We start from the raw sequence: 24,889 nt of genomic DNA, 5'->3' as shown, positions 1-24,889 counted from the left end.
AGCCTACAGGTTTAAAACAGCTTGCTCACTTCACATAAATTATAAGACAGATGATGCCAGCTGTAACAGGGAAAAATGTCCTCAATGTCAGAGCAGGGGGATGCCCTGTGCAGCAATTTGAAATCTTCTGACATTCATCCTTCTCTTACACAGTGCAGCAAGTCAGTGGATCTCTGGAAATTACTCCTTTTCTGCTACCTCATCAGACAATAAAAACTTCTCAGAAAAGACTTCAAATTTATCTAAATGAATAACCAGCTAAGACAGACACATAGGCAGGGAGAAGTGTAGAGCCTAAAAAGACTGGGGGGGAAATATTTTCAAAAACTGCAAGCATAAAGCTAAATAAATAAAATCAGAGTGAATGATTACAAAAAAGATATTACAAGTATTAAAAAGTTCACTGGCCATCTACCTGAGAGGGAAGGAAATGAAGAGCTGTCAGATGTTGAAGATGGGGTCAAGACAAGGTAATTGATCTATAAATAGTGAAACCTTAGCTTTTAAAACTACAAAATACTTGCTAACATACATGCCATCTAAAGAAGCAATACCAAACAAATTTATTATTCCAGCTAGGCCAGCTCACAGCAGCAGGGGCTGAGGGGGAATTCAGCTAATTCTAATATACCAGAATTTCATCTGAGCCTGAAATTGTCAGTCACAGCCCTTGCCTCTGAAAAGGGAGGAGCTCAGACTGTCTGTGGACACCACTGGTGCTTCTCAAAGAGAACTCGGGGGGCTCCACAGTGCCTCAAAAAGTGCTTCCTTCCCAAAGGACACTCCTGGCAGATGCCAGATAAACTCAGCTCCAGGTCCAAGAGCAGAGCCTGGCCAGGTGTGACCCAGGAGGGCAAACTCTTCTCCCCCATCCTGCTGAGACACCCAGCTCCTGCCAGCTCTCAGCTCAGAGCTTTCCCTCACTCCTGCAGGACAGACAGGGCTGGGCCTGTCACAGAGAGGTAACCAGCCTGCAGACAGAGTCTGGAAGCCAGGCAGGTTTGTTTTTCCACGGGAGGTGCAGCTGGTGTAGGCAGCAGCACTCTGAGCCCACGGGCAGAGGTGGCAGAGGGCAAAGTGGAGCTGCAGCTGGGAGCCAAGCAGGCAGGGCTCAGCAGGGTGTGATGGATGCCCTGACAGGGAGCAGGCTGCTCTGAAGCAAATCTGCTACAGAAAACACAGGTTATTACTTCTGAGAATGGGATGATTAAGCATCACAGGTCCAATTTCTCACCACCTGCCAAAAATACAGCAGTACATCATGCAGCTCACCTCTGACATCCACACAAATGTGTAACTGCAGGCTTTCAGCTGGGAGCCAGGATTTGAGCTGGCAGGGGGATCACTGCTATTGAGAATCAGAAATGTGGATAGGCTGAAAGAGCCTTGATCTCTGAATAAAAACATAGATCCAAGCCTGAACGTTTTTCATTTCACAAGTCCATTCATTTATCCTCATTTTTTGGAATAGATAGATAATTTGACTCACATTTTTAAGAATGCTTAAAATGACCAAATAACCCTTTAAAAAAAGAAATCAATAAGCCTCAGCAAGGATACATCCAGTGCTACTTTCAAGATGCCTGTATTTCAAGGCACTGCAACACTTACCTTATCAGAAGCACTTCAGTCACCTACTCATCCAAGATTACTTCTTTCTTTTCCAATTTCAGTATGATGCTACTTTTGTTCTGTACCTTGTGCTCCCTGCAGTGATTTTGCCTTTCTCCTGCAGGCTTCTTTCAGCACTATCAATCATATCACTCTGTTAAGTCCCTTAAAGCAGAAAGAGATGAACAAATTGTTGCTTTGCAATTTAAGAACTTCCTTGCTCTATGAGACACGCTCATGGATTAAACCTATAAATTTTTTCTCTGTACTTCCTCTAGAACAAAAATTTTTTAGAAAAGTCATGCAGACAGAAGCTTTAAGTCCTGCATGCCAAATCCCAGCAGTTTAGAAATACAAAGACGATATTTCACATACAAAAAGTGCTTGTTGCCCTTGTGGGATACACTTAGAAAAGAAAGAGCATATCCTGGAGTTGGCAAGGTGGAGTGTGACTGAAAAAACCAAACAACCAAAAAACCCCTCAACAAAAGAGCATAAATGGCCACAACAGGGCCATTTTCACTGTACCCTAACCCTGTAACCCAGGGAGAAGCAAAACAGGGTTCTGCTAAAAGTGTATTTTCTACACATTACCAAAATCAAAATAAACACACATTTGAACAGTTCTTTGCAGCATATTTTTCAGTTTTATTTATAAAATCAGATGCTCCTTTAAAGTGTACAGTTAAAATCACAACTGTAAATTCAACCACAGCTGAATATTATTTCAATAAAATACTCCTACCAACTGATGTAAAAATTCATTCAATTGTGATTCAAAACTCGATTCAGCTGGAAGATAAACTTACCAATACATTACTCATTCAGCAAGTATTTACCACACTGTAAAAATACATGAGGGTCCCTTCTGTTCATAGCAATGCCATGAAAATATCTGCACAACAACTCATCTTTTAAAAACATAATTCTACATTTATGAATACAACAACAACAAAAAAAAATTGCCAGCGAAATCCTCTGAGGGTTTCCAAACTGCTGACACCCCCACAGGGGGCAGTAACTGCATCAGTGCTGTACCAGCATGTTTTCCCTCTGACCACTAAATAAAGTGATTTTCCAAGCAGCTCTAAACTGTCTGCAACATTTTGCCAGGCAAAACAAAGCCACAGAAACAAAACAGCAGGTGCAAATCCAGCTGCAGCACTCACTCCACTGGCCTTTCTGATCAGAAGTGCATCTTGCTGTGATCACTCCAGCACACTACAGAGACTGAAAGATTAGTACAAGCTGAAGTAAAAACTGCCAGTTCCTGAAAACTTATGGAAATGAGGTCAAAGGCTTGATAAGGCATCTCATTGCAAGATGAAGTTGTGGTTCTAGCAGGGTAAAGAGTACCTTGGGAAAGTTTGGGGGATTTTTATCTCAAGGGGATAAAACCTGCTGATTTTGCAGCCAAGCCCATTTGATTTTTGGGTAAATAATTGTCTCATCATCACACAGGGCACTGATTCATCTGTTCATTCCTCTAATATTATTCTCCTACACCATAATTTTTTCCATAACCCAGGATATGTGTAGCCCCAGAGAAGGGCTCCTTCACCTAAGATTCAGCCAGGATTACAAACTTGGAATTCAAACTCCCAGGCACATAAATTTTCATTATATATGGCCAGAGGGTCTGGGGTATTCAGAGCAATTTAAAAACTGTCTGGGCTGTTGCTCAGTGATTCTACTGGGCACAAATTCACAGCAGCAGGGGGTACAAGAAGGGTTAACATCTCAAACAAACACAGGTAACATGATCAGGTTTCCACATACAGAATCTTGATCACTTGTAGCAAAGACAGCACAGGATACAGCAAGTGAAGACTCCCAAATTTTACTCCTGAGTTTGGAATAAACTGTGGGTATGCACCTTTGTGTCTGCCTCTTTTTATACAGCTGGGATAATAAAAGTAATTTTTTTGACATGTTCATGGACCTATGGATCAAAAGCATTATTCAAGTGTTAGGTACATATTGCCATTCTCCTGAACCAAGTCTCACTGTTCTACAAAAGAGATGACATGTCTGCCTGCTAAGACATTGCAAATCAGCTCAATTTCATACTTGGGAAATAAACAAAACTTTCACACTCAGGAAATAAAAATAATGTACACAAAAGAGTCTGTTATCATAACTTTCCTTCTGGCTTAGGGTTCCAAGCTGTTTTGAAGGAGACAGCTGTCCTTACCTGAAATATTCAATTTAATCTATTTCACTAAATCTCAAAATGCATTGAAGCAATCATTTTAATTTAAGCACAGCTAAGTAGAATGGATTCTAGTGAATAAGTCTAATTTGACAGACAAGTTAGTTAAGAAGCTTCCCAATCAAGAAAGAACCCTTATACAAAGTATCTGATTACATGTTTTAGAGCAAATATTTTAGGCAGTGTGCTTATAAAGCAGAATACCATGTTGGGAAAATGCTGTAAAAAGACTAGGAAAGGTGTAAGATATTGCCCACATCTTCCTACTGGAATACACGACCTGCTACATGTAAACACCTACTGAAGTCTCTTATTTTAAGAGGTGTTTGATGTTTGAACACAAGCAGTACTGAGGATGTGTGGACCTCTGCTGATTTACAACACAAGAAGAAAACCAAGCTCAAGCTGAAGAAACTGAAAGACGAAATGTAGCTTAAGAATAAATAGAAACCAACAGGTATAAACAGAGCAGGCAAAAACACTGAAAAAAGCCCAAATCCATCAAAAGAATGCTGCCTGAGTCAAATTAGCCTTGAAAACTCCAAATTCTGTAAAAATAACTTTCCTTAAAATAAACTTTAACAAGAAAGATTGTTACTGGATTGACTTTTACAAGTAAAGAAACCTTTAGATAAATACAGTTTTCCTTCAATGGCATGCAGATCCCAGTATTTTACTTGAAGCTTACCAGTAACTGAAAGTAGAGAAATGAAAATATTTCACACAGCAGCAAAAGGATTACACAGAACGAAAGGGTAAATAACATGTTACATTCTAAAACTCTTTGCTGAGAAAGCAAAGGTGAGTAATAACACCACAAGGAAAATCTGATTACATCCAGCTTTTGATAAACAGAGGGGAATCAGACAAAATTTACCAGGTTTTGAGCCAAGCATGTCCTGTTTGAAGAGCACTTTGAGACATTAATAAGATAATTAATAACATAATAAGAACAAGTCCTTTTACATACTGGAAGTGGTTACCATGTTCTGAATTACAAACTCCTTTTCCATCCATGGGTTTAAACAGCCAGAGACTGCATTACAATGAAAGAGGTTAAATCTTATGCAGGAAGTCAACAGTGCTAAGAAATAATGAATATGTGGCTTGATGCTCAAGTTTAGTGCCACAACATGTGAGTTTTGAAAGCAGAAATGAAATTAATTCTTTTTTGTTTTGGCATCACCACAACAAAAACGAATCAGAGAAACTGCTTAAATAATTTCCTATTTGTTATGTCTGGATCCAACTCCTCCAACCACTCAACAAAGAAAACATTAAGATACAAACCCATCTTCCCAAGCACTACCAACATAACATAAAAGATTGCATGTAACTACTTTAATTGATAACTACTTGCCCTTGAGAGAGAAAATTTTCCATGGGTCTGTTTTTAAAAAGCAGAGCCTGTGGATTGATACTTTTGGGTTGGTTGGGTTTTTTCAATTGCTGTATGTAATTTCGTCTCTGGTGTATTTGCAAACTAGTTATTCTTAATTAATTTATGTATCTGTCTTGATAAACACAGCTTTAAAATCAAAAGCTGTAAAACAACTTGACTCCAAAACATACATCACAAAAAACATAGGGAATCATTTGCTTTTTTTCACTTCACTTTACTTCTTTTTGATGGGCACAAGCTGGCAAAAGGCATTTGATGCAGAACAACCCAGCCAGTTTCAGCTGCTCTTTAAAAAGCCTATGGATTCTCAAACCAGCTACATCAATTTCAGAGCCTCAGAATATTTGGATCTTTAGTTTAGACCTTTAAATATTGAACAAAAATGAAGAGTACTGTAGCTTGGCTTCACTACACCCACCTTGGAGAGTAAACATGCTCTGATCAGTAGGTTCATCACCACAGGTTGTTAAACACTGCATCTTTTCACACTTACTTGCTAACTTCAAAAGAACAAACACCCAAACCAAAAAAATCTCTGTATTTCACTCATCATTGAGCAGCTAAAGGTCACAAACAACTCATTCCATGTCAAGTCTGTGAGGTCAGGAAGTGAAACAGCCTCCCACTGAAAGATTGTCTTCAGAGTCATGCCAGGAGTGGAGGGTGCTGCAGGAAGATGGAGTTTCACGTGTGACTGCTGATGTTGGTGGCCATGGGACTCGGGGCTGGCACGGAGCAAAGGCAGAGGGAGGAGGGAGGGAATGACAGCAGGCAGCTGCACTGCTCCCTGCTGTGTCCTCAGCGTGGCACGACTGCAGCTGCCTCTCCCTTGTTCTCCATGCTGCCAGCAGCCACTGCAGCCTCACAGCTTGCTTCCCTGCTGTCACACGTCACACAGCCCTAGGGAAAGGAGCAAGAAACAGTATAAACTCTTTTTATGAGTGTATTTCAAAGGGTCAAATCCTATGGAATGATACACTGCAATCTCTTGAAACCTCTCACCAATGGGGTGAAACCGCTCTAAAAGCAGAGATTAATTAAACAGGTATCCTGCAGATACTTGCACCCACCATTTACCTTGCCTCAGTTAATTTGGTTAGTGGAACATACAGTTCTACCTTTGAGATAAAAAGGCATGTGACTTTCTTGAATTTGAAGCTCTTATCATTCAGCTTTATAAGCAAATTCCTTATTGAAGATTTGGACTGCAGCCTGAACAGGAACAACACTGACCAACATAAACAGCTGAAATGCCTGAGTGTATTGATATTTTTCTTATTCTTTAGAAACAGTAGAATATTGAAACAAAGTCTCCAAACAGAAGTCCTGTATTTCTTGCTACAGTCAGAAGCCTGGTTGTGTTTGCAAAATCACAATCTGCACTGGAAAACATGATTTTCTGCTTAGGAACAGCTTCAGGACCTTAGATAGAAAATAGTGGTATTTGCCTACCAATACATTTCCTAACATTTGAGATCATAAACATTCAACAGAATTTTCAACACAATCACTGGACACAATTTTGCTATCTGAATCAAAGACAGTGTTCTTAACCACAACAGGACACATGTTATCAATGAGGTACTAAGAAAACAAGGACTGGTTTTCTGGTCTTTTTCCATAGCCAAGGACATACATGTGTTAGTTTTTCTTCTCTAAGAATAAACACCACATCTGAGAAGCCACACTTCACAACCCCAGCCCAACATGTAGTTCTAAAACAGACAAGAGGTTTTTCTGGTACACAAGTACATTAACACAGCCTTAAAATTTTCTGTACAGCTGAACACTGAAGCTCTAAGTCTTTGTGGGACTAGATCTGTCTTGCCATTCTCCATAGCACCTGAGAGCCCTTTAAACTGATTAAGACATTCTCTAACACACGTCAAGGCAAACCAGAAGCAGTTCAGCAGTGCACAAGAGTTAGACCAGCTAAAATAATGAAGTGTAAGACTGAATGAATGAATACACCTACAAAATCTGGCTATTTTTGTGTTTCTTACAATACACCTGACCCTCCTCTGTGACTGAGCATTTTTCAGCTTCCTTAACACACCTGACCTAATTTTTACTGATATCCCAGCATTATATCCTATTCAATTATAGCAACAATTTTATAAGAAAAAGAGCAAAGGACTTGATACCAAGAGGAAAAGCCAACCGTAGATGCCTTACAGGAGATCATGACACCCAGTAGCCAGCACTGGAAGATGGCCCTGGCTGGAAAAGCCTGGCTGGCCAGGGCAGGGTGACCTGCAGCTCCTTGCCCACTGCTCACCTGGGTGCTGATTTCCAGGGGGACAGTCTGGGTCCTGATCCACGAGTGCACCTCTGCAAGCTCCTTCTTCTGCCCATCTGTGAACCAAGGCTGCTGCTTCTGCATGACTGCCAGCTTCTCCAGATCCTGCTTTAGAACCTCCTCCTTGATTCTGCAGGGAAGAGACCCCTGTGAGCACAGCTGTACTGCACAAGCAAGGCAGGCACTGACATGGTGAGAGTCTTCACCACAACCTATGGCTGAAGCCCAGACAGCATCAGCTGCTGAAAGGGAACTGTACTCATACCTTATTTGCTTTGTAAGGCTGCTTTCAACACTGGGCTCACAGTCTGGGGTTTGCTTGCTTTTGTTGGAATTTTTGGTTGTTTGGTGTTGATTTATTTTTTTGTTTTATGGCTTTATGTGGTGCTTTTTAAAATTTGGAATCCAATTACAAATTTTATATATATATATATGCAAGCTGATTACAAGCAACTTGTAAATAACCTGTATTTTTACCCCTTTATGTATTCAAAGTACAGGACAATAATACTAATTGTTCTGTACCAATCCCATTAATACTTCAGCAAAAAAGGTTACATGTTACCTTATTTTAACAGATGAGGGAATAGGAAAAAAGTAGACAAAAGTAAGTAAATAGCCAGGCCTAAACTGCACAAAAAAAATCTAAGACACCTTCTTGAAGTTTCATTGGCATGTATGCTGTTTCCAGTCTCACTTTAATCCTATAGTTCCATGCACAATTCCAATCTACATGTCAGAAATTGCTGATGTTTTCCAACCTGTTTGGCATTTGGTAATTCATTAGAAATCTCTCAGGTGTGTGATCCATCACCCAGGCTGACTCATGCTTCGATTTATAAGCTGTCCCTTTTTCTTCTGCTTCCTGATTCTCCTCTTCTTTGGAAGCTTCAGAAGAATAATTACTGGCAAAATACTTGCTGCTTTTCCCACTACCTGCTGAGAATGACCATGGAAGAAGGAAAAAAAAAAAAAAAGGCAGCTGCCTGGAAAATCCCAGTAATTCAACACAAGTACAACACCCCCAGTGTATTCTTGCAAGTTAATTCTGTAATACAAACACAGGTATTCCCAGATGATTGCCCTAGCAATTACTACCTATTGAGAATTCAAAGACAAAGTGCATTGTCTCAAATTATTCAAGATCTCCAAAGCTCTATTCACTTTTCTCAAAATTAATTGGCTCAACTCCTCTGCTTCTGAGAGGTCCTGCTCTAGGCAGATTCACCTTTAGTCAAGATGCAAAGTAGTATCTAACAAAGAGAAAAGTGATAATGACAAAAATGAAGAGTGACTTCCAGGTTAAAGGAATAGCTTCTTAGACTCACATTTCCAAGTACAGTGACTGAAACAAACTTGGCTTCAGACACTGAAAGCTGGTGAAAAGTAAAGGCCACGGATCTTCTTACAGGATTTCCCATCCCCACTACAGTATCCTGCTATTAATTATATGTTAGCAAGCCATCTAGCACCAAATATCTAAATCTTGGGCCTCCCTACCTGTGCCATGACCAGAAGTCTCGTTGAAGCTAGAGCCTAAAGAAGCAGATAAAGCTGAACCTGATGCTGCTGAGCCTGAACCCAACTGTGAGTCCTCGTACAACGAGCGGTCAGGAAATTCAGGAGCAGCACTGTTACCACTATCTTCTGGATCATTATCCTGGGGACAAAAAGCAGATCCAACACATCCACAGAAGTTACATTTAAGTACGCAAAAGGAAATTCATGCAGTTATTGCATTTGTCACATGTTGACCAAGTTCTCCTATCAATTCAACAGGTTTGGAGGTTTTAGCTCTGAAAATGAGTGGCGGTTTAGAACTCAGGATAACACTCTCCATGGGTGAAAATCAACAAGCATCTGAACTCTAGTTTACTGGTTTCTGCTGTAGATCCTTCCCCAATTTGCCAGGATATTGTATGGTTGCATAAAGTTAACAATTTCTGCTGACAAGAGAGGAGTCAGTTCCCTTCACATCCTGTCAGATGGCATGAAGCAGCCATACACATCAAGCAAAGGTGCACTACAGGGAAAATGAGAGTCTTCCCCTGATTCACTATGCGAAGCAACTGCTTCAGCAGCTCCAGGTACACCAGCTCCCCTTTCAGGACCCTACCCTGCAGTTTCAGCTGATCCAGCCTTTCCAGCCCAATCTGGATTCAGGAGGCAACATTTTTTTCCTTGCCTGCAGAGCTCAGATTCCTGCCTCTGAGTTTACCGCGGAAGTTGGAGAGGCCTTTTCTATGCCCATGTATGGAAACCGACCCACACGGATCCCTGTTCTTCTTTCATTAGCTGCATCCCTGGGAGACAGAGGGAGTAATTAGAAAAGTATCTTCCCTTTGTTTTGGTTCTCCACAGAGACTGTGGGACTGGGTGAAAACGGATGCAAATTGCGCAGCGCTAACCGAGTTCCACATGCATAAAAGCCCCAAACCCCAAATTCTAGCTGACAGTTCCATTGAAAAGGCTGCTGCCAGAATGCTCAGCAGAAGCAGCTTGTGGCAGCCTAGACCAGAAGATCTCACATTTCTGTCATTTACTAAGTGCCCACACTGTACTGGTACAAGTTCCCATAAGCACAAGTATAAACTGCTTTCTCCACCTCCTGTGCTATTTGTGACCTGCAGCCTACATAGCACAGCCAACAGAAAAAGCAGCTAACAAAATCTGTGTCCCTGACACACAGATCATCACCACTGTTTTGGTGACAGAACACTCTGAAAGTCAGTTTCTCCTTTACATGAAAAACCTTTGTTACTTACGCGTTTATCTTCTGCATGTGGCTTAACATCAGCACTAACGGAAAGCTCCATGGGTTTTGGCAGCTCTTCTTGAAGCAAATTCAGCTGAAGTGGGGAGCTGCTCCTTGAGCTGCTCAGCAGCAGGGCCTGCTCACACTGGCCCTCTTGCTGGTCCTCCACAGATGAGTGAGGAGAGGCTGGAAAGGGCTGATCCACAGAGCGTGGTGCGACTGGTGATGGAGCACAAGGAGGGGGTGCTGGAGGTAACGTGGTGCATGGATATGAAGAGGGGGGATAAACACACTGAGGGCTAGGGAGAAAGACATGCTGAGGCATCTGAGCATACATGGGGAAACCCTGAAATAATACAGCCATAAATGTGCCTATGTTTGGGGGATAAAAGACTGGGTATGACTGTGTTCCACAGCATAGCTGTGATGAGGACATGGACTGAGGCTGTAAGGAGCGAAGGGCAAGCTGCTCTCCTCCAGAAGGGGCTGGAAAAGTAGACACTGGATTCAAATAGGCAGGAAATCCCACAGGAGGATGCACATTCAGACTGGAGGAGCTCAGACAGGACACTTCTGAGGGAGAGAACAACTGTTTCTGATTTGTTCTCTTCTCACATGGAAGACTATTTCTATTTTTACTAGAAGCGTGGCCATCTGAGCACTGTCTCTGAGCTTTCTGGCGCTTGAATTTCCCATGTTTTCCTTTTTTACAGTTAGCTGGGCTCATCTGCTTTGAAGGCGAATCACCTGAGGAAGAAAAATATTCACTGTTATTATAGAACCAGAGAAAAAAAAGAAAAAAGAAAAACACTGAGATAAATAAATGTGGCTTAGTCAGAGAGCTAACTTTCCTCTGGATAATTCTTCCATAAAACAGTGATGGATTTGCTGACATATCTACAATATTTTTCTTCATGTCATCGATTTTCTTATTGATCACTTTGGCTTATCCCAATCAGATCTTTTACATTCTTTCAAGGGGAGGCAACAAACTACCTGGGATTTGCAGGCTTTATTGCAATAACTATCTGCTTTGTGAAAGTCTAAGATAGCAAGATACAAGACTGAGCAGACCTTCTGTGTGAGCAATGCTGCTGCCAAATCTTGGCACTCCAAAGGAAGCATTCTATAAGCAGCAACAGTAAGACACTAACATACAAAGCAGAAGAGACTTCAGGGCCAAACTGGTCTTGCAAATCACCTAACAAGTCTTTATTTCTCCACGCTGCTGCCTACCTTGGCCACAGGAATGTCTGTTGTTACTTCCACTTCCTTGCTGAAGGTAAGTCCTAAACGGAGAGAGCAAGACCCTCTGTCGGAACTTGTCAACATAGTTCTGCTCCTCCTTTTGGGTGTGGGCTGACAATGTCTCCTTTGTTAGCCCAACGGGCTTGAAGTCCTCAGGCAGTGCTGTGAGATTCTGAGCATTCACAGCAGGCAGCTCAATTTGTTCACTTCCAACAGCAGCATCCTCCATTGTAGTCACTTCTTTGAAGAGGGAAGAAAACAAATCACTCTCTGCTCTGCCCTTCTGGCGTCAACTACCACAAAACCCAGAGTGTTAAACAGAAAACAACCTCAGCTGAGCTACTGAGCAGAGGCATGGGGAGAAAACACCCTTTCAACTCAAATGTGGCTAGACTAACATCAACTGAGCAACTGACTTTGCATGGTCTGGAAAACTTCAAATTCACTTTGAAGTTAGAGGCATTTCTTTCTTCATATTTTCTGAGTAAAATAGCAGCTACATGCTTTTTTGGGGTTTTTTGCTTCTTTCTGCATTAAAATGAAGTAACATTGGCCCCATAGTAATTTTTATTTGAATCCTCAATGGTCAAAAGCACACTGTGATGTGTGGCACATGCCACAATGAGGCATATGCATTGAAGTTCATGGGAAAAGAAAACAGTGTAGCCTGTTAAAACTATTTTACTAAAATACCCTAAAAACTTCCAGGCTCAGGTTTTTCTTCACAGCACCCTGAGAAGTACTTGAATATTTCAGAATTCCCATTCATCGAGGAGGTATCTCAAATGAACAAAACTTTCTCACCGTGTACTTCAGGCTGGAAACATTGTGTAAATTTAAACATCAGTCAGTGTTTTGTGCGTGTGAACAGTACCTGATTCAGGGTGTGGGACATGCACTATAGTGCTGCTGTAGCTGCACTGGCTGGTGACAGATATGACACTTGGAGCCTTGTTGGACAGGGTCAGGTCTGCCAGAGGAGCTCCCACCATGCCTGCAGTTGTCTGGTCTTTCAGCGTCTCTTCCAGACCAGCAGATATTGGCGTGTGGGACTCAACTGCTGACAGCATAGCAGTATCTATTGGCAAATGACAAAGTTTCTACATGGAATTCCATTCCAAGCACTGTGCTCCCAATTCACCAAGTCTCACTGGTTCAGAAATAACCAGTAACTATGCAGACTATTAAATAAGACAGTTTTATATGCTAAAAGTATTTACATGCCAGTGCAATGTCAGCACATACTAAATGTGGCATAAAATGAGTGAACAACAGAAGGTTCATTTAACAACAACAAAGAAGAGTTCTTTTGATCATTCAAAGACTTCACATTTTAGCTTATATTTAAATGGGAGATCTAGGCAATTAGGCAAGTATTTACTAAAATACTGTTAGCAACACAACAGTTTGAAAAGTGGACAAACACTGGAACACACAAAAGTGACATATAAAAAAACCCAAATCAGTTTTTGTGGTTCTAATGTGATGGTCAGTACACTTTGTGTTACCTTCCAATGCCCTGACTTCCTGCTGACTTTGCTGGACTTGTTTGTCATCTTCTGAAGATGACGATGATGTATTTGCAGAAGATTTACATTTCCTTTTCAATGCTGGAATACTGCAGCTCTCTAGATATCTGAAATGAAAGCATATCACAGGAAGCTCTCTCTACTTTGGGGGGTGTTTTTCTCCATTTGGAGAGACAAACATTTGAACAATCCAAACTGGAGATCCAGAGGTTGTTAACTAGTATTTTAAATTCACTGCAGGAAGTTCTGGACACGTATCTGCTTTCCAAGGAGTATTTTAAATAAAATCTATCACTCTTTGAGGGGAGGAAAAAAAAAAAGAAAAGAAGAAAAAAGATTACATTATCCACAGAGTTAAAAAATACTGACATTTTATAAACTATATCAGCTTTCTGTTTTATAGGGATGTTCTCACAGTGTGTAATGAGAAGAGACTGACATATTAGGACCCCAAAATTCACTTAAATTCATATTGCACCCATGACAGACATCAACAAATAGTTACAAACAGAATCTTAAGTCCTAAACTTTTCATTACTGTGTAATTCAGATTGGGCAATCCATCCCAATGCTCAGAGAGGCAGAAACTTTACAAACAATCCCAAATTGATCTCACAGCTCAGACGGTTTAAGGCCAATGCAAATTGCTTGGATATTTACTTTCTACCAATTAAACTTTCATCACTAAATTTGTTTCATAATTTATTACCTGATGATACTATCAACACAATTGATCTGCTGATAGGAAGGAATATGTGGAGTCTTCTTTGGATCATCATAAAATGTGTTGCCTGGTTCTGTGCTATCCCCTCTCAGGGTCTGAAGAAAACAGGAAGCAGGGTGCCTCTTCCCTGGAACAGAGAAAACCTTTAAATATTCCTCTCAAGGGCAGCTAAACACTACCCTCACACAGATACATTTATATACACACACAGGTAATTATATATACACACACAGGCAATTATATACTGGAATCCACATAGTGATACAAGGACCTATGGCCTATGATAGCACAGCTCTCATTACAAAGTTATTCTGCATTTTTATCTCAATTTATGTGTTTTGAGGCACAGGAAGGAGAGGGGGAAAGATGCCTGAAAAAAGTCAGTCTCCCCACCACCACCTTAAGCATCCATTTGGAAAAGCAAGCAAACTCAAAGAAAACAACATCTAAAACCCCCTGCATTTAAGTTGCAAATAAAGCTGCAATTAATATTACTCTTCTTTCAATTTATACATCACAGAATCCAACCCATTAGTTAACAGTAATTCACAGTTTTGTGTACCATGGATACACTGGCTGGAGCCCTATCAATGTTGACAGTGCAGTCCTCTAGGACAACACCAGCAGTTAACGTTACAGAGCAAAATGTTTTAATACAGATTCCTGTGATATTTGAGGGAGCATCCAGGTTTCTCCATACATTTGTGCTGCATACAAACTGCAAATTACGTGCATTAACATAACATTAAGCACTGAGTAATTAAACCCCTACTTCAGTGGGAAGTAGGGCCATATTGTGCAGCCTAGGAGCTCACATTTAAGTAACCAAGGGGAGCTACCACACTACTTGCTACAAGCATGTGTGCATTTTCACCAGAAGTTGTTAAAGTACAAAAAAGGAGAAATTTGTTAACCTAGAGACAGATAGGTTCCTCCATATTTCAAGGAGGAGTTAAAAAGTTATTGCTGAGGTTATTTTTAGGGATGAACTGGGGGGAGGGTGGGGAACTTGTTTGTTTGGGTTTTATACAAAACCCCTTCTCATGTCTAAGCCATGATAAAAAATGCTATCTGAAGTTCTCCAGTGTAACACCAGGTAGCCAAACTCCTGGCTACAGATCTACAGGAGTTCATGTTACCTTAAGGATCATAACCACATTAACTTACCTCCCAAAGCTTCTGAGCTCACAGCCTGCTCACTTGCATTCTGTGCCTTGCTCCTCGATGCAATGTACAGCTGCTGCCCCAGGTTCTTTATTCGGTTGACATCTGCACAAACCTGTTGCAAGGTCATCTTGAGACACACAAAAAATGCAAAGTCAGAATAAAATGAGCACAAAGAGGCCATAGGAGCTGACTTGGGTACTTGTATTCTTCAAATTGAAAGGGAGCAGACTATCACAGCCTAAGCCTGGTATCTATTGGTATTTGTAAACTTAATTAATCCAATTATCATGGATAATTTAAGTAAATTAACTATAAAGCTTGGCATTTGAATGTTTTAATACTCATGCCAAACACTGAAAGGGAGAATAAGCTGATGACTTACTCAGGAGCCTCACAAGGAAATAAGGTATTTGCAATGCTTGTGTGAGGACAGCACTACTTCCACTCTCTTCTACAGCAGTCAGCAAAATTACGAGCAAAAACCAAAAGCCAGCACTCTGTAATTAACCAATTCAGCTTGGACATGGCTTTACTCTTCCCACTTCAGTAAAATTCATGATGAGAAGCACATATGTACACAGCAAACAGTTTGATTTTTACAGGTGTATTTTCACTACTTTGCAGGCAGTGACACATTTACAGACTTACTGGTTCCTGTGTTTCCTCTGCACAGTTCCCATTGGAGTCACTTGAAGATGCTATGCTGATGTAGTGCTCATAAGAGCCACTGCTTCCAAGGCTTCCATAACCACTGGAAACATTGCTGTGAACTGGCTGTATGAGAGGAAAAAAAATATTTAAAAATCATCCTCTGAGAGAACAAAGTGAAGGAAACAACATACTTTGCAACACAGTACTTCAAATAAACAAAGACAAGTATTTGTCTGGGCTCTACCACTTCTTATGAAGATTCTCTGCCATGCTTCAAACTGTTTCAAGATGCAGATTTACCTTTCAACATAAAGACTTGGCAAAAAAGACAGTTTTGGAGGCTTTTTGGGTAATGAGGTGGGTCTGTATCCATGTAGAAATTTCCTTTCAGACCTTTTAAAGCACCATCCTCAAAACAGCCCACTAATCAGACCCAAGTTTCTTTAGCCTTCACTAAGAAGGCCAGCCTGTGTTCTGAAATTCTTTTGCCTTCTTTACCTGCAGAAGCAGTTTGTAAATCTGTCCTTGTAATTCTCTTATCTCTTTCTCCACGCTGCTCGTTTCTTTACTTCTTGGAGCAAAGACATCTTCATTCAGAGGGCTTCTGGAGAGAGCCAACAGTATTTCACTGTTCATTTTTATTTGATGAAGAAAAGATAGCTACAAACACTTAGAACAGCTTCTTAATTGATTTTGATTATTTTGACTGTTCTGCTGAGTCTGCAGGGAGCAATGCCATCTGTCCCCAGAGCTGCTCTGAGAGCAGGGAAGCTCCAAGGAAGTCAATACACCAGCAGAGACACCAGGTAAGGCTGACAGGCACCTACCCCCTCTGTCTCCTTCACTCAGAAGGCAAACTCATACCCCATAAAATCTCATAAAAGTTCACTTTGTAAAGTCAGAAGGCCATTCACAAAAGCTATTTTCTCTAAGAGAAACCAGGTGAAAAGGTAGTAAATAATATTTTCAAATTTCTTGAAAACTAAGGTGAAACGTCTGAAAAATTAATTTGTATGTTCAATACTAACTGCATTTTAAAAATATTTCCTCTTGGTAAATATTTAAATGCTGTATCAAGTAAATATACCAAAAGAAGGTCAATTATTGGGTTTTTCTGGTGAGCATGAATGAATTTGAGGTAATTATTTGTTGAAGTGATTAATTTTATGCTGTTTTTTAGCTTTTGCTCATCTAAAACTGGTACTTTGATTTGGACATCAACTATATGCAAAAACCTGCTAAAATAAAAAGCTGGCTTTGTCTTTTACTTCAAAGTAATTCATTTATTTTCACACTTAGTCAACAAGACTAATGTTGTTCTGAAGGAATGGTCTGAAGACAGATGCTAGGCTGCTGTCACATCAGCAAGAGCAAATGATGTCCTTAGTTCAGTACTTAGACTATTTTGTTTTGCAGAGTAATCAATGAAAAGCTCTTTATTTGATCAATTCCACACTGACTTACGTCCGGACTTTGTGTCGGCCAATGATGAACACAACTTTCCTGCTCCAAGGATTCACAAAACTGGACCAGCTGGTGTCCAGTATGACATAATCCCCATTTTGAGTACAAAATCTAATAGGCAAATGTTCAAAAGGGGGTTGGCCAGCAAATTTCAGTACTGGAAGAAAAACACAATCAAGAAACAAGGTTTAGGTTACATTATGACAGTAGTGCAAGCACAAACACTAATGACTGGGGTTCACAGAACTTTGGGACTGAATTTACTTTGATCTCAAACTGACCGCATGAGTTAATTAGTTAATTTTTGTCTAGATTGCAGATGGGTCACATGTCAAGCAATATGATCAAGGGATGATAAAGAATCATAAAACCAACAGAAATTCCTCTAAAAGCAGCTCTTACTTTTCCGGTGAATAGTGATCATCAAAGGACGATCTTCCGGGTGCAAATACATCAGTATGGATGTTCCAATTAAATCCTGAGGTAAGTAACCCAACAAAGGCACTGCTCTGAAACGCAAACACGTTATCACAGGTTATGATATCATTTTGACTATTTCCATCCTAAACCCTTTGCTGATCAGTGAAGTGCCCATGCACAACTTACAGTAAAATTAACTAAAGCAACAGAACACTTCCCAACCCATCTCATAATCCTGCACTGTAATATTGACACATCAATACCCACGACAAACATTTCTGTGCCTGGAGATTTAACAGATATTCACATTTCAGGCAGTTTTGTGCTTGTTTACATGCAAAAGGACAAAAAAAAATTGTATCTTGAAGATTGGAGATTTAACAGATATTCACATTTTCAGGCAGTTTTGTGCTTGTTTACATGCAAAAGGACAAAAAAACCTGTATTTTGAAGACAACAGGTCATAGGCACAATATCAGTAATTATGCTTGTTTTCACTGTTGATGCTACCACAGCTCCCTATTGCCCTGGATAAGAAAACTGACTGCAGTTCTGTTTAATATGTGTTTTAAATCAACAAAAGAGATCACATCTGTGCAGTGTGAAATGCTTTCCATGAGTGGACTAACACGAAACTGTTTTGGTTCATTATATATTGCCAATCACACAGTTCAGCCATTTTATTTGGGTTTCCAGCTGCATCACTAAATTATTTTTTCTGCCTCTCCATACATACCTCACAGGTCTTAAAAACTCAAATCTCTCACCTGTCATCTATGTCCAGAAAAACACATCCAGGGGTGTGTGTGGTGGTGAATATTCTTTTATCCATAGGAATTCGAGGAGCTAATAGAAACAAAATATGCACTAAGACAGAAAACTTGGGCATTACTATTGCTCATGATATTTACTCGTTCCTAAACTTTATAATTGTTCACTGCCTTCTAACCAGTAACTCAGAGAAACGTTACATATTTCTAGGCATTACAGACTTCTCTCAAAAATAAAAACAACAAGTAGAGCACAAATGCTTTGGGGCCTGGCAAAGGCAGCACAGATATTCTGGATTTGCATGCATGCACACACAAGCTGCAACTTACACAGGTGAGACCACCCAAGCACAGGTTCTAAACAAAGGAAGAAGACTTTCATACACAGCATTTTTCTATTGGCTTGGATATTTTTCCACTGGAACCTCCTGACTTGCCTTCATATCCAGAGTGGATTTTCTCAGCCAAAGCTAAGCAGCAGGACTCTGCATCCACATGGACAGAAGTGCACACGTGGACCAAGTATGGGGTGATTCGGAAGGGGTAACAACGCGCTTCTTGCTCTTGATCTTTCCCACCCCTGAGGAAAAGCAGAAGGGATTAACACTGTGGTTTCAAGGCTCACAAACTGTGTGCCAGGGCCGAGACACTGCCCAGAGGAGTTATGCTGAGCACAAACCCAAATAATCAGGTCCCATGCACAGTCCTTTGGGATGCAAGGTCAACACACTCAGCAACACTGACCTCCCTCCTGCTGAAGTCAAGTAGATGTTTTGTCTCCAACACTCGCATTCAGAGACTGTTTAGAAATACTCCTACTCTAATGGTTCAAGATTACCTTCTAATTCTCAGTCCAGATCTATCCACAAAACCCACTCATTCAGTTTTGTGCTCTCCTTCAAGCTAAACAGTTCCTTTTCTGCTTGTTGTTTATTCTGCACCATTTTTAGGTAAGAAAAATAAAATATCTGTCTCCCTCAAGGTTAGTTTTCACAAACCCACATAAGAAAAACTGCTCCAGACTTGGTGCATTATTGTTCTTTGACTATCTTCCATAAGAATTTGTCTTCCTAGAATGTTTTTGAACTGTAGCAGCATACAACATTCTCGATGACATCTTAACCAGGGCTTTGCAACAGCTGTGGTAACAATTTGCGTTTTCTATTGCAAGTGCTTTTCCACCTGTTATAATTTCAGTATCGTACCCAGATTTTACAGAAAGAACTGAGTTACATTTTTGAAGATTATAATTTACACTAAATGTTACTTTCTTATTACACACTCAGTTTTGTAAAATGTTTCTAGAGAGAAGCAAGTGAAGTGAGTGTCATAAAAACTACTTCTTGTCTTTGGGAAAACAAACTATACAAATGGAAATTGGATACAGTAGAAGTCTAACTCATAAAAATCCATTTTCTTACTTAAGCCTAGAGTGTGTGCTTGTGAAAAAACATTTTTATTTATAAAGCAAACATAATCAAAAGACCTGTTACATAAGGGAAGCAGAGACAGATGTTGTACAAAAATGTGGAGAAGAACTGTTACAAAATGTTTATGTATCCAAAGAACAGTTCCCCCACCCTAACACTGCTATCTGTGCTGCTATATTCATTTCAGGTGCCCTTTCACAATTCAAGAGACAAAGGTGGTTTAAGAGCTAATGTTGTTGTAACACATGAATGAATCAATGATCAACTGAAAGATGGAGTAAGCGCCCTATCTGCTCAGAAGCAAACAGATTTTACTGAAATCCAGAGATCACCTGAGGCTGGGACAGAGCTGCACTGAAGGTTGAAAGCCAGTCTCAATTTTTTTCCTCTTTTAGCTCTAAGATTAGTCAGGTACTAAGCAACAAACAGCATTCACAGCAGCAGCAAGTCAGGCTTCAGATGCCTCAGGAGTCAGGCTTCACAATGGGACTTAGGTGACTTGAGTTTCCACTAAGGCTTCTGCTCCAATCTCTCAAGCAATCTTAATCTCAAGCAAAACACTCTGTGTCTCCACTCAGACAGTAAAAGGGGGAGCAGCAATTTTTCACAAGATCACTCTCCCACATGACAGTACTTAAGCAAACCAAAATGTCCAAGAGAAAAATACATAAACAGTTCTCCTTATGTCCCAGTGCAAGTTTATGCATCACTCTGGGCAAGATGTTAAAAATGTGCTACTGGATGACAGCATTAAACACAGAAAGGCCATTTTGTAATGGAGTTTCATGAGCTCACACTGGTCAGACATAAAAATAGAACAGTTTCTGCTAGTACTGTACCCCTTGTCAGCCTTCACAAAAATAAAACTGTAATAATGCACTTACCTGATCCTGCAGAAAAAGGATTTCACCTGGGCATATTCATATGGAGAAGCTAATAACATGAACACATGGAAAGTATCAGTTAATATCCTTAAAAAGGTCACACCTATCAGAACCATGGTAAACTGTGCATTCTCCAGGCTTTCTGAGCAAAACTGAAGTTTCACAACCTGCTCTTTGTTAGCTACTGAATTGTCTGTTCAAAAGTCTGCTCCCACCTCAAATGTTATCTCTCCCTTCTCTCAAAGTGAGCGTCCACTCATTCTTAGAGAAATTGATGACCTGGAACTAAATTCAGAGGAAATGCATATTTAAAAAAAAAAAGGAAACAAACAAATCAGCCAACCAATCAATGCACCAAGAAAACTTCCTCCAGTGCATCACTGTGAAAAGGAAAGGTAATATTTCCTGGCTTTATGAGCCAAGTACCAAAAACTATATACAGCCAAGAAAACCACAACTCCACTGAGGTGCCACTGCTCTGCTGGGTAGGCACATCACTGGCATCCAAGTTGTGGAATCCCTGGCATTCAAAACCTCCAGATGTCTCATATCCTTTGATACCAAGGACTTTGGACTTCTCAGAACTGATGCCAGAACAGCCCCACGTCAAGGTGGGCAAAAGACACAGCCTTGGCCTGCAAGCTACGTGTGAGCTGCTCACAAATAACACAGAACTCAAAAGGCTCAGCTCAGACACATCCAGCACTAAGTAGCAAATCAGCTTAAAACTTGGGTTTCATGAGCTGTGTTCACAGCAGGCAGTGAGTGGGCCATAGACAAAGCACCTAAGCAACCATAAGGTGTAGATTAAACAACTTTAAGCTCACAAGCAGACCTTCTTTTCAAAAATCAGCAGTATTTGGAATGAGTAAGACGATACATGAAACAATGAAGTATGTGCCTTTCATTTACCCCAAGTAAGAGTTAAGCCTTTAGGAGATTAGCTAGGACTGGTCCCACAGCCACTCCAGTTTTCAAAGTGGAAAGGAACAAATGAGGCTGATGCACATTGCATCTAAAATGAACTACTAACTCTGTCCTCATTCTGCAAGGGAAGACACACAGAGCGTTTACAAGCATTGCCATGTCCCACCTGTCTGACTTTCCATGTTCCAAAGGGGCAGGTGAGACTGATCAGTGTGTGTGTAGAACACACTCACATCCTGAGGGACCAGCAGCTCCACAAACCGGGAGGAGTCCAGCACTTTCTTCTTACAGTTCAGAATAGATGCTGCCTGCTCAGAAATATGCACTATGCGTCCAGACAGCAAAGAAAATACAGCCACAAACGTGTCCTGGAAAACAAACATTAAAGGCCATCATTGCCTGAAACAAGGCAGTGATAACGTAAAGATAACAAGGAAAACAATGCCAAAACAAACCTACCAACCCCAAACCACCACAACCTCAGGCTGAGGCTCAAAAATGTCTTGGGTAGTGTGTGATCTACTACACTCTCCAGTGCTGCAGCAGTGTACTCAAGATTTACAAATGCTACTAAGACTGCATTAACATCAAAACAGATTAATGCTTGTCTTTGCTCTGAATGACTGGTTATCACTCCACACACTCCTCCGCAAATTTCAGAGGATTCATCACAATTCCACACACAGAAATGTTCTGAGAGCTTTCCAGTATTTTTTTGTACTTTTTCAACATTAGCAATATTTTTGACACAGCTCCCAACAGTACTGAATTTCAAGAAACACTTCTTTAAAGCAGAGTCAGAAAGCATAACATCTATTGCAAAACATGAAAAAAAAATAAATGCAGAGTACAAACAGAAACCAAAAGTCCCTCACAACTATGAATCTGATTGGTTTTAAAAAATTTCTACTATCTCAAGAGATTACTCTGCTGTAAATGAATTCTCAACGAGGTATTTGTTGCTTGTGGCCAAAAAACCAAAAAAAACCCGAATTTGTATTTCTTCACTCACTGTCATTGGGTACTGACACAGCACAGATAAGATGTAATCTTGATTTATCTTTAAAAACCTGAAGGTCTGTCTGGCTAAAATTTAAAGGCCTTTTAACTTTACACATTTTATTTCCACAAAACAATGGTAAGTGACTAAATTTAGTGAAACTGAATGAAGTCCTTGAGTGTGCCTGAATTCTTACAGTGTTTTTTGGAGTGTGTTCAGATGCAACTGCCACCAACTCTTCTATGCTGTATGTCACCACATCTGCCTGAAACACTCTTCGGTCATTCAGAGCCTGGAAAAAGTCATTGTTTGCTAATTGCAAAAAAAAAAAAAACAAAACAGAAAAAGCAAAACAAACACAAGGAAGTCAGTAAGGAGACTACTTTGAAAATATTTCTTACAGCCCTTGTACTTTTGTCATCTTTTTGGTGAAGTCCAAGGTGAGATGAGAAGGTCTGTGTAGTGACAAAGGGAAAAGGAATACTGATTATACTACTGGAGTAATCTCATTTTGTTACAGAATACAAGCATGAAGAAGTAGTACAATTTTAGCTACTTAGTTCTGTGGGAAAACACAAACTAACCAGTAATTTTTCAAAGTGGGATGGGAATACCATTTTTTTAATATACATAGAAAGTTACTATTAGGCACCTCTTAGCTATGGGACTGATGAAAAGAAAAGCACTAGGGGGTATCTCAACGGAAGAGATAACACTGTTGTTTAACAACAAAACTGGCAACAAAACCACAGTGCTTCAGAAAGTCAACTCTGCAGGGTAACTGGAATGCATTCTTTTAATTCTACTTGCTGCCAGACACATCTGTGCACACCATGCTGCTCTGCCAGGTTTTCTCCACACGTACCTTGGACCTGCTGGACACACTGCAAGGCATAGTTGAGAGCACTGATGGTACTGGGCTTGTTAGAAATCCTTTTCTCTTCAGGCAAACACCTTTTCATTTCTTGGATCATCATCATCATATCTCTGTGTGACTGGCTCCAGTTCAGCTGCTCACTGTAAAACAGTGTTAGACTTCACCAGAGAATTCTGGTGTAGATTTTTTTATTATTACCCAATTAAAATTACTCTCTAAATTAACATTTTATGGGAATGGCTACACAGACATGTAATATCCAGGTATGTCCTAATTCTCATTCACTGAATTTCCTGCTGTATCTTTCTCACTTCTTTGGAATTGAAGTTTTTCTCCTCTACCTTCCCCCTTCCCAACTCCATGTCATGGATGGCAAAGTCACTTTGAAACCACTCAGCTTGCTAAGATGCCTAGCAACCAAAAATAAGATGATGTTTACTCTAGATTTTCTAAATAACACAGGTATTAAAATAATTAACAAATGCTGATTCTGGATCTCTCTAAGGCTTTCTAGCCTTGAAGGCTGTACCTGTTATAAGCATCTCAGGGAACCATGAGGTCCTCAAAATACACCTGATGCAAAGATCTCATGCCTCGTGACTTCAGAGTCCCCGTCACACTTTCAACAGCTACAGAACGGTTAACAGATAAAATCTCCCTCTCCTTACGTTTGCTTATTCCACTGACTAAAAAATAAGCAGTCAATATCCTCAAATCACGGATTCTAATCTTACAGATAAGATATGAACTCCATTTTTTAGTAACTCTTTTCCAGTCGACAGTGCCACTAGTACCGTACTCTCACTACATAAAACATTACATAAGTGTAAGTATTGCGTGGTAACTTCACAAGCCCGTCCAACGCTGCATACATTAGAGCCCTTTAACTCTTTATTCGATTAAAAAAACAAATCACTGAATTTCCGAATCCCACGAAAAACGTTATTTCGGCAATTTCTGTGTCGGTACTGCTAAACAGTGTTTAGCTGAAGCCCGAGGGCGGCTCAGCCGCTCTCAGGAGGCGGCACGGCTCACCGGAGGCGCGGGCAGCCCCGCGCCCAGCGCACCTGCACACGCCGCGGCCCGTGACCGCGGAGCCCGCGGAGCCCGCGGAGCCCGCGGAGCCCGCGGAGCCCGGCCCGAGCGGCGCCACACTCCCCGCTCCCCGCCGAGCGCTCCCTGCTCCCCGGCCCGGTACCTGTTGGCTTTTTCGGCGGACTCGGCGCCGTGCAGCTCGGTGCCGCTTCCCGCGCACGCCGCGCACCGAGCGCCCGCAGCCCCCCGGCGAGGCCGCGCCTCTCCCGCCGAGCCCGGGCTGTCCCCGCTCGGCGCCGGGAGCGCCCTGAGGGGCCGCGCCCCCGCCCCGCGCCGTTACGTAACGCGGCGCACGCGGCGGCCCCGCTCCCACACACCCGCGCCACGTGCGCCGCGCCCCGCGGACACAGCAGGAGGCGGAGGCGGGGTCGGAGCCGCTTTTTATTGGAGGAGACCGCGCGCGGGGGGGCGGGGCCCGCGCGGA

The 24,889-nt window shown here is 41.1% G+C and overlaps 1 protein-coding gene across 11 annotated transcripts; it reads right to left on the bottom strand.

The window, feature by feature from the left end:
* Positions 1-2,244: 2,244 nt before the first annotated feature.
* On the bottom strand, positions 2,245-24,882 carry PER3 (period circadian regulator 3). Of its 11 annotated transcripts, none has more exons than XM_039727613.1 (21): positions 24,569-24,879; positions 23,359-23,510; positions 22,690-22,805; positions 21,660-21,861; positions 20,567-20,615; positions 18,690-18,832; positions 18,250-18,328; positions 17,465-17,571; positions 17,063-17,219; positions 16,097-16,202; positions 15,596-15,721; positions 14,948-15,074; positions 13,766-13,907; positions 13,036-13,163; positions 12,402-12,605; positions 11,516-11,767; positions 10,290-11,026; positions 9,025-9,184; positions 8,286-8,463; positions 7,504-7,654; positions 2,245-6,125 (listed from the first exon to the last, which is right to left on the bottom strand). In XM_039727613.1, the coding sequence occupies exons 2-21, from the start codon at positions 23,474-23,476 to the stop codon at positions 6,024-6,026; spliced, it is 3,384 nt and encodes a 1,127-aa protein (XP_039583547.1). In that variant the 5' UTR covers positions 23,477-23,510; positions 24,569-24,879; the 3' UTR covers positions 2,245-6,023. The 11 variants fall into 11 exon arrangements, 9 of the variants coding, with proteins under 9 accessions (XP_039583547.1, XP_039583549.1, XP_039583548.1 ...); XM_039727615.1 differs by having other exon boundaries at positions 8,286-8,460; XM_039727614.1 differs by having other exon boundaries at positions 11,516-11,764.
* Positions 24,883-24,889: the final 7 nt, after the last annotated feature.

The sequence above is a fragment of the Passer montanus genome, unplaced genomic scaffold (assembly GCF_014805655.1).
Source record: "Passer montanus isolate IOZ18808 unplaced genomic scaffold, ASM1480565v1 scaffold62, whole genome shotgun sequence".
Taxonomy (NCBI): Eukaryota; Metazoa; Chordata; class Aves; order Passeriformes; family Passeridae; genus Passer; species Passer montanus.
The sequence above is the reverse complement of the archived record's forward strand: the minus strand, read 5'-3'. Positions and strand labels throughout refer to the sequence as shown.